General features: G+C 40.9%; 1 protein-coding gene across 3 annotated transcripts in view; it reads left to right on the forward strand.

Annotated features, from left to right (window-relative positions):
• The first annotated feature begins 2,633 nt into the window (after window positions 1–2,633).
• si:dkey-3h3.3 (E3 ubiquitin-protein ligase DTX3L) overlaps window positions 2,634–9,901 on the forward strand; it is a 9,433-nt gene continuing 2,165 nt past the window's right edge. Inside the window, exons 1-4 of one of the 3 annotated variants that reach the window (XM_028577936.1) lie at window positions 2,634–2,802; window positions 4,468–5,469; window positions 6,159–6,376; window positions 9,722–9,802. In XM_028577936.1, coding sequence (XP_028433737.1) covers window positions 2,797–2,802; window positions 4,468–5,469; window positions 6,159–6,376; window positions 9,722–9,791 — 1,296 coding nt within the window. In that variant the 5' untranslated portion in view covers window positions 2,634–2,796 and the 3' untranslated portion in view covers window positions 9,792–9,802. Of the gene's footprint in view, window positions 2,803–4,467; window positions 5,470–5,640; window positions 5,779–6,158; window positions 6,377–9,721; window positions 9,803–9,901 lie in introns of those variants that run through there. The other 2 variants (XM_028577937.1, XM_028577938.1) reach the window with 2 other exon arrangements.

Consider the following 9,901-nt stretch of genomic DNA (forward strand, 5'->3'; position numbering starts at 1 on the left):
TGCCGCTCGGAATCAGAACCAGAATCTGAATACTTTATTGATCCCCTCAGGGGAAAGTGTTCAGTTGCAGTTGCTCACAGTCAGATGTAAGGTCAAATCAAAATCAATCACATTTAATTTAAAGTGTAAAATCACCATTAAACATGTTCTCAGTGCACTTAGCAATTAAAGGAACACAGAAATAACAGAGAGCAACAAACCAATTGAACAACATTAAAGCAGTAATTATAAACAATACAAAACCAGCAACATAAGACAATAAGTGAAAAAGGTTTTGTTTGTGAAGGACGCAGAAAGGACTTAAGTGTTATGGTTGGGTGTAGAGGTGGGTTTTCAGTCTAGATTTGAAAATGTCAACTGGGTGAGCATCTTTAACAGGTAGTGGGAGGCCAGGAAAAACTAGAACAGAAAACCACAAGAATGACAGGGAGGAGTTGTGTAGTTTGATTGACGCTGTGTGGTGCATCGGGGAATTTTCCCCTTTGCAGTTTTTCTTCTCAACATCTATACCACGTCCTGAGGCGTCATACGGATCATGCCGGTATAACCATTTAGAATACATTGCCATGAGTGGTTAAGTTAATGCAATTTGTGTCTTATAGACTTCTAACTAATGTGTTGTTTTTTGTGCAAAACAATTGTCAATACATAAAAGAAAGTGTGACGATAGGCAGGGGGCGATTATGAGCAAATGTCGCAGATTTTTCAGTTAAACATTCATTCTGTGAACTTTTCTCCAGAATAGTTGGCTATAAGAAAAATATGTTTCAAGATAAATAATGCTGTTTGAGCCAAATTCCTAACTACCTATGTAATGTAACTTAAAAAATACTAATATCAGATAAGTTTGCCTCTCTTTAGGTGGCAGGAGTGAAAATAAGTCATTCTCAGCATATGTTGTGAGGTTTCAGAATGATGAAGACACTTGGAGAACAATTACAGGTAGATATAAAACAATTACCGATGGATATAGAATAGGCTCTACAGGATGATTTTTTTTTTCCTTAGCAACTATCATGAAATAGTTTATATAGCTGCTGTAAATGGGAAAGAAATCTCCCCAGGGGAGCATGCCCCCCAGTTTGAGCCTTGAAGGTAGCCTATACAATATCTGGTCCACACCTGGGGATAGGTCTGGCTATTTGAGACTAATATTTCTATAACAGCATTGGGATAGGCTATATGAATCTCATGCTTTTAAAACACCAAATGATAGATAGATAGATAGATAGATAGACTTTATTGATCTCAAACTGGGAAATTGCTGCTCAGCACCAAGGCACACAGCACCATACAGAACATACAAGAAACACCAAGTCATCACCAAGACCACAGTGTATCGAGACTGAGACAAGACCAAGACTTTGAGAGTTTTAAGACCAAGACAAGACCAAGACCAGATTTGTGTTAGACAGCCAGAGCTTCAAGTTATTCATTGGAGCAATTTAACTCTCCTATTGTCCTATTGTTTTCAAAAAGTTTCTAGCTATAGGCCTATCAGAGAATTTGGGATTCTTTCAACCACATTGTCAAAAAAATTAAAAATAACGTGGATGGTTCCGTAAAATAAATGATCAGTTCTAGCCTAGAAATCTAGACTCCCCCTAGTGGCAGCAAATTTATTTGGCAGCCAGGGGGGGTCTAGGCACTCTCCGTTGACTTTCAAGCTGCAAAAACCAAATTTTGGTCAGGCCAATCACATTGTGTATAGAGTCGGTGGGCGGGGCTTATGGCTGCTGCTGCTGGGAACAACGGACTTCTGGAAGACTTGGAGTTCAGCTTTTCTTTGATAAAAGAACAAAGAACGGCACAGAAATCATTCTTAAAAAAGGAAGATGTGTTTGGAGTTTTGCTGGCCGGATACGGCAAAAGTTTAATCTATCAACGAGCTCCGCTACATTCTCGTTGCTCTGCCTGGTTGTTGCCCTATCCTATTACGTGCAGAGGGAATTTGAAAGACAACCGTTTATCCCGCCCCTCGGATCGAGCTCCATCGATGGTGAGTTCCCAGAACCTACATCTGGATGTGGGTCTGGCTCGTCAGGCTAGATCAGTTCACTACTTTCATTGAATTTGGGCGTGTTTTATTCAACTGTATAGCATTTGAAGGAGAAAAAAAAAAACACTGAAAAAATGGACAAAATGTCTAAAAAAGAAAATTTAAAAAAAACTTGGAAAGAAGTGACAAAAACGTCGGGAAAAGTGAGAAAATGTTGACCCAGAAAAAGAAAAAGTTGCAGGTCGACGGGAAGACAACACAGGGGTTAAATAGGACCGGACAATGGGAGACACCCGAAGTTCTCACACGTTATGAACGCAGCACTGTTGACGTCCTGGATGTGGGCGGGGCTGGAGCGGAGGAACTGTGACCACGTGGATGGATGGGGCCTTCGCGTGGGCCCCGGGCATGTTGTTGGTTACCCGGTCACCGCCCCATGGTCACCGCCCCATGGTCACAGCGGAAAAGTGCTTCTAATATCCTTCACTGGTCTCCGTCCAGAGAAACGGGGTCTATTGGTCTATATAACATATACATATACATATATATATATATATATATATATATATATATATATATATATATATATATATATATATATATATATATATATATATATATATATATATATATATATATATATATATATGGTCACCGCCAGGGCTCGCTGACAGACAGCCGGTGAACGCGGCAGACAACCCGAAGCTGAAAGCGAAAGCAAAAAGCAGCAGCAGGTCAGCGCTTAGTTCAGAGAGACGACAACACGGCGCTGCTACAGTTCACAAGAGCTCCGCAGTATGGAGGTAGGCCCCACATGTACATTTAGATAGCTAAGCAGGCTAAAGGGAGCTGAGATGTGAAAGCAGAAACAGATGTTATAGTGGGTGAAGGTTTGGTTTTACCCATGTTGTTTTTCTGAAAAAAGACGTAGACATTTCCTGCGAATTGATATCGGACCTTTTGGATTTCAGTCGCAAAGCAAACCAACATGTTTGATTTTCTAGCGGGAGAAGTGTTCTAAAAGTTAGCCACAAAACTAAATAAGGTCACTCTTATCGTTCCTTGTTTTCGGCGTCTGACTTTCAAAATAAAAGCTCGCAAATTCAAATGAATACGCCAGTAACGTTAACCTTTACCCTCGCATGTTGCCCGCTACCCACAATCTGGTAAAAATCAAGCTGTGCTATACAAAATAGGCCCGCATTTACTTATTATTATTTATTGTTCTTAATAATAATGATAATGGTAAACTCTGCTGAGAGTTCTTCTCAGGTTGTTATGATATGATAGCTGTTCGAGGGAAAATTCTTGGTGGTAAAATTTGGACTTCATGAGATGACAAAACAACACCGACCTGAACACACCATTGGAATTGATCAATGTGAGACTAGACCATCTACAGCCAATCAATCAATCAATCAATCAAGCACATTTATTCAAAGGGTAAAATCACCATAAGACATGGTCTCAGTGTACTTTACAATGAAAGGAACACAGAAATAACAGACCAGTGGAGAAGTTGGCCCCAACTTCAAGGCACAGCAGTATCAAAGCTCTGATGAAGAGGCTTTGAGCCTTCCTAAAAACCTTTCTTAGCATTCTTGAGTTGTTTCACCTGTTTATAATGTAATGCTCCGTATCACACTTTCATCGCCATCAGAGACAAATTTCATGTGTCTATTATCAAATGTCTGAGTAGAACTATGTTGCACACTGCATGTACACTCACCTGAAGGATTATTAGGAACAGCTGTTACATTTCTTGTTAATGCAATTATCTAATCAACCAATCACATGGCAGCTGCTTCAATGCATTTAGGGGTGTTGTCCAGGTCTAGACAATCTCCTGAACTCCAAACTGAATGTCAGAACGGGAAAGAAAAGTGATCAACGCAGCTTTGAGCGTGGCATGGTTGTTGGTGCCAGACGGGCTGGTCTGAGTATTTCCCAATCTGCTCAGTTACTGCAGTAAAGCATTTGTGAAGCCACAACACGTACAACGTTGAGGCAGATGGGCTACACCAGCAGAAGACCCCACCGGGTACCACTCATCTCCACTAACAATAGGAAAATGAGGCTACAATTTGCACGAGCTCACCAAAATTGGACAGTTGAAAACTGAAAAAATGTTGCCTGGTCTGATGAGTCTTGATTTCTGTTGAGACATTCAGATGGTAGAGTCAGAATTTGGTGTAAACAGAATGAGAACATGGATCGGTCATGCCTTGTTACCTCTGGGCAGGCTGGTGGTGGTGGTGGTGTAATGGTGTGGGGGATGCTATCCTCTCAATATGGGCCAACATTTCTAAAGAATTCTTCCAGCACCTTGTTGAATCAATGCCACGAAGAATTAAGGCAGTTCTGAAGGCGAAAGGGGGTCAAACACGGTCTTAGTATGGTGTTCCTAATAATCCTTTAGGTGAGTGTATGTATGTAGCTAATGGCTAACTTCAGCTGTCTTTTTGCAGTTTATCACAGACATCCATCTCATCATTGATAAAACCGCTTACGAAGACTCTGGAAGCTTAATGAGGATTCTTCAACCGTACAGTCCTGAGAATAAAGCTTCCTGCTACATAGTGAGAGGAACCTATGAGGAGCTGGAGCAGCTGACAACCCAACTGTCATGGAGGCCTAGCTTCAGTCCCGTCACACGAGGATCAACCCGTCAGCAGGAAGAGCATGCTTCACCTCATGTCAAACCTGTGGAAGTATCAGGGGTTGTTATGGCCTACATTGAGCAAAGATGTGCGCAAGAACTTGAGAAAATTCAAGGGAACAGCATTGCCATTGAAAGACAGCCTGACCCCAGAACAGTACACTATAAACCCAGCGGCACAGTACGGGTGATTTTCCGATCGCTCCATGGCTCCTCGCACCGTGTCCGTGCTGACTTTGTCAGACAGCGATTCATCACATTTTACCAGCGGACTGCCTCTGACCTGCAGTGCACATCTGTCCCTGTGGGTCCGCATGACCACAAAGAACTGCAGAAGAGATTTCCACGCCTCCTCTTGAAGCCCAGCCACAGAAGATCTGAAGTAACTGTGATCGGGCCTTTTGTGCACATTGCTAACTTAAAGGAGTTCCTTTCACAAAACAGGCCGAGCTCTAGCAAGAGTCCAGTGAACAAAGGTCCAGCAGAAGCTCCACGCAGCAGAACCTCGGGTCCTTTATCTACACGCAGCAAAGATCCAGAAGAAGAGCCATGTCCAATCTGTATGGAACCGATAGCAACCGCCGAGAAAAAGACTCTGCGGTGCAAGCACTCATTCTGCAGAGACTGTCTGAAAACAGCCTTCGACTACAAGCCTGTGTGCCCGACGTGTGGAGAGTTGTACGGCACTTTGACAGGGACACAACCTGATGGAGGTGAGATGAGGTCCACCACAAGCTCCACAACTCTGCCTGGATATGAGAAATATGGAACAATTATCATCCATTATTACATTCCAAGTGGCATACAAAAGGTAGGACCCAAAAAACCGTTTAATTAAAATTTTCACCTTGAAAACAGTAGCCTATTTGACAAAAAAAAACAATGTATCTTAACTCAAGGTACTTACTAGCCTTTCCAGGAGCTTTCAGCTCGTCTCACAGTGTATGAATGGAGTTATCTCAGTCGTCATCACTGAACAAAGGTCTCAAAATTACAGGACCACCAGAAGCATCCCAGTGAGACTCTTACATCGCTGAACTGTCAGAGAATCAAGTAGGGCTGGGCAATATATCGATATTATATCAACATCAATATATGAGGCTAGATATTGTCTGACATTTTGGATATGGTAATATCGTGATATGACAAGTGTTAATTGTTGTCTTTTCCTGGTGTTAAAGGCTGCATTACAGTAAAGTGATGTCATTTTCTGAACTTAGCAGACCTACTAGCTGTTTTATTATTTGCCTTCACCCACTTAGTCATTGTATAAACATTATTGGTGATTATTTATCTAAACTCTCATTGTGTTACTATTTTGTGAAAGCACCAATAGTCAACCCTACAATATCGCTGCAAATACCTACATCAATATGTTTTTTTCATGATATGTATGTTTTAAAATGAAACCAACTGGTCCTAAAATAAGCTGTGGACCCTTAGTCACTTGAAAACCAACTTCCATGGTTAAGCAGAGCGAGCTCTCCTGTGTGTCTGCAGGAGGAGCATCCTAACCCCGGGCAGCCATATGAAGGTGCGTCCCGTACAGCCTATCTCCCAGACTCCTCAGAGGGTCAACGGATCCTCAAACTGCTGAGGCGGGCCTTCGATCAGAGACTGGTCTTCACTGTGGGTCGCTCCACCACCAGCGGCAGGAACAACATGGTCACATGGAACGATATTCACCACAAAACCTCCACGCATGGGGGACCGACTCAGTAAGGACTCTTATTGATGTGTATTACATTAGGGCTGCACAATTAATCGCACTTTCATTGAAATCACAAAATGGACTAGTGCAATATCAGGGGATCCGCAGGGTTTTAAGTCTTTAAAATGTCTTAAATATATTTGAAAAATAAGACCTTAAAAGTCTTACATTTCTTTAGAAAGTCTTAAATTTCGTTCACAAAGGTCTAACATTTATTTTATCCTTTCATAAGATGAAATAACTCATAACTCCATTGTTTTGGCACAAAGAACTTATGTATTGAGTACTACAATATGTAGGTTCAAGTACCTGGTAAACAGTTATTTTTACACCCCAAAACCCTTTCTGATATTCCATTATATCCTACATACTCTTGACCGGATGTTCATTAAGTTGGTATTAAATTTAATTCTAAATGGTATTAAAAAGGTCTTGAAAAGTCTTAAAGCTATAGTGTGTAGTTTCTGTCTCCCCCATGAGGAAATCTAAGTGATGACAACAACACTGTCAGCTTGTCCACATGAAACAAGCCTTCCGTGATTACGCACCGAGCTTTAAATTTAACTTGTGGAAACCTTGAATATCCAAAATGGCAGGGGAATGAATTATTTGTTAAAGGCAAAATATGTGTCAAACCATTGTGGATGAAGTATTGTGGTGCTGCAGAGACAAATCCTCTCCTACAGACTAGAGAAAAAAATCTTTGTTTGGTACAGATCCTCACATAAATCACACTATTATCATTTAAACTTTTTTAATTTTAATATTTTTTTAATTGAAATAAAAATAATGCTACAAAAATGAGCATTCCCTGCAGTATCGTGAATCACATCGCAATATCAGTCAAAATAATCACCATTAGATATTTTCCTCATATGGTGCAGTCCTACATCACATATTCTACTACATGTAATTGCAGTGCCTCTCAGGGAATCACACAAAATGATTTCCTTCCCTGTACTGCATGCAAACCCTTTATTTGTACATCTTTGTATTTATGGCAAGATAAACTTATTTCTGTGAGCTAAATGATCAGTACAGCAGTCTCATATGATTTGAGAGGAAGCACACCTAAGGGCTAATGCTAAGCCTATTACAATTTATTTTTTTACATAATTGCGGTTTCTTTGTTTAACCGCAATGAGTTGCTAACATTAGCTAAGGTCCTAAGAGGTATGACTGTTGATGGTAGTTGGTGATTTTGTTTAGATATGCCAAATTGTAATTATAGAAGTGATTGTGGGTCGGACTGTTGAGCTAAAGCTATGCTAGTTGGTTTCACTTGACCCTATACACATTCATAGCAACACAAATGAAAAGGGGGGGGTTAAACAACTACTTCATAGGCTGTGTACCTGTGTTAGTACATTATCTGGGTGACATGACAGTGATGTAACCAAAAGATGTATCCTGGAATTCATTCAAAACAAAAAAAAAAAAAAAAAAAAATATATATATATATATATATATATATATATATATATATATACATACATACATACATACATACATACATACATACATACATACATACATACAGTGGGGGAAATAAGTATTTGACCCCTTGCTAATTTTGCAGGTTTGCCCACTTACAAAGAATGCAAAAATCTACAATTGTAATCATATGTACATTCTAACAGTGAAAGACAGAATCCCAAAGAAAATTCCAAAAAAATCACATCATATGAATTTATTAAAATTGATAACCATCTGATGAGGAAAAACAAGTATTTGACCCCCTGGACAAACAGCCAGTATTCTGGCTCCTACAAGCCAGTTAGTCTTTCTTTAAGACACAGCCCCAATCCGCAATTATCTACATCAAATACACCTGCCTCACCTCGTTACCTGTATAAAAGACACCTGTCAACACCCAAACAACCAGCATCCAACATCACCACCATGGGCAAGACCAAAGAGCTTTCTACGGACATCAGGGACAAGATTATTGATCTGCACAAGGCTGGGATGGGCTACAAGAGAATCGGAAAGCAACTTGGAGAGAAAAAATCAACTGTCGGTGCAGTTATCAGGAAATGGAAGAAGCACCACACCACCGCCAACCTCCCTCGGTCTGGGCCTCCACACAAGATCTTGCCTCGTGGGGTGTCCCTGATCATGCGAACGGTGAGGAATCATCCCAAAACCACAAGCGGGGGAACTGATGAATCAACTGAAGGCAGCTGGGACCACAGTTACAAAAGAAACGGTTGGTAACACACTACGCCGTCATGGATTGAAATCCTGCAGCGCACGCAAGGTCCCCCTGCTCAAGAAGAAACATGTACAGGCCCGCATGAAGTTCGCCATTCACCACCTGGACGACTCAGAAGAGGCCTGGAAGAAGGTGATGTGGTCAGATGAGACCAAAATAGAACTTTTTGGCCTCAACTCAACTCGTCGTGTTTGGAGGGCAAAGAACACAGAGTACAACCCAAAGAACACCATCCCCACCGTCAAGCACGGTGGTGGCAACATCATGCTTTGGGGGTGCTTTTCAGCCAAGGGGAGGGGACAAGTCCATCGTATTGAGGGGAGGATGGACGGGGCCATGTATCGTGGAATTCTGGACCGACATCTCCTTCCCTCAGTGAGAGAGCTGAAGATGGGTCGGGGATGGGTGTTTCAGCACGACAACGACCCTAAGCACACCGCCAAAGCAACAAAAGAGTGGCTGAAGAAGAAGCACATCAAGGTTCTGGAGTGGCCTAGCCAGTTTCCAGACCTAAATCCGATTGAAAATCTTTGGAGGGAGCTTAAAATTCGAGTTGCCAGGCGACTACCTCGGAACCTGAATGATTTGGAGGCTGTCTGCAGGGAGGAGTGGGCCAACATCCCTGCCGAAATGTGCACAAACCTTGTCACCAACTATAAAAACCGTTTGTGCTGGCCAATAATGGCTTTTCTACAAAATATTAACATGCTGTTTGTCCAGGGGGTCAAATACTTGTTTTTCCTCATCAGATGGTTATCAATTTTAATAAATTCATATGATGTGATTTTCTGGAATTTTCTTTGGGATTCTGTCTTTCACTGTTAGAATGTATATATGATTAAAATTGTAGATTTTTGCATTCTTTGTAAGTGGGCAAACCTGCAAAATCAGCAAGGGGTCAAATACTTATTTCCCCCACTGTATATATATATATATATATATATATATATATATATATATATATATATATATATATATATATATATATATATATTTATATATTTATATTTATTTTACTATTGTTAATCACAACTGTTTCTGAGGCATTGAATTGTGAAGCGACATTTGGAACAGCTCTAACTAATGCACACTACTAGTCCATATGAAGTCCCTGAGTTTCTGTTGTTGTGTTGGCAGCTATGGATACCCAGACCCTGATTATCTCAGCCGAGTGGGAGACGAACTCAAAGCCAAGGGAATTGAATGAGTCACTTTAAGGTTTGTCAACACATTCTGTACATGTAGAGCTAAGACGACATATTCAAATACACAGATTATGGCTATGGGATAATGAATGTTATTTAAATGTACTTTGAT

Source organism: Perca flavescens, chromosome 5 (assembly GCF_004354835.1).
Source record: "Perca flavescens isolate YP-PL-M2 chromosome 5, PFLA_1.0, whole genome shotgun sequence".
NCBI lineage: Eukaryota > Metazoa > Chordata > Actinopteri > Perciformes > Percidae > Perca > Perca flavescens.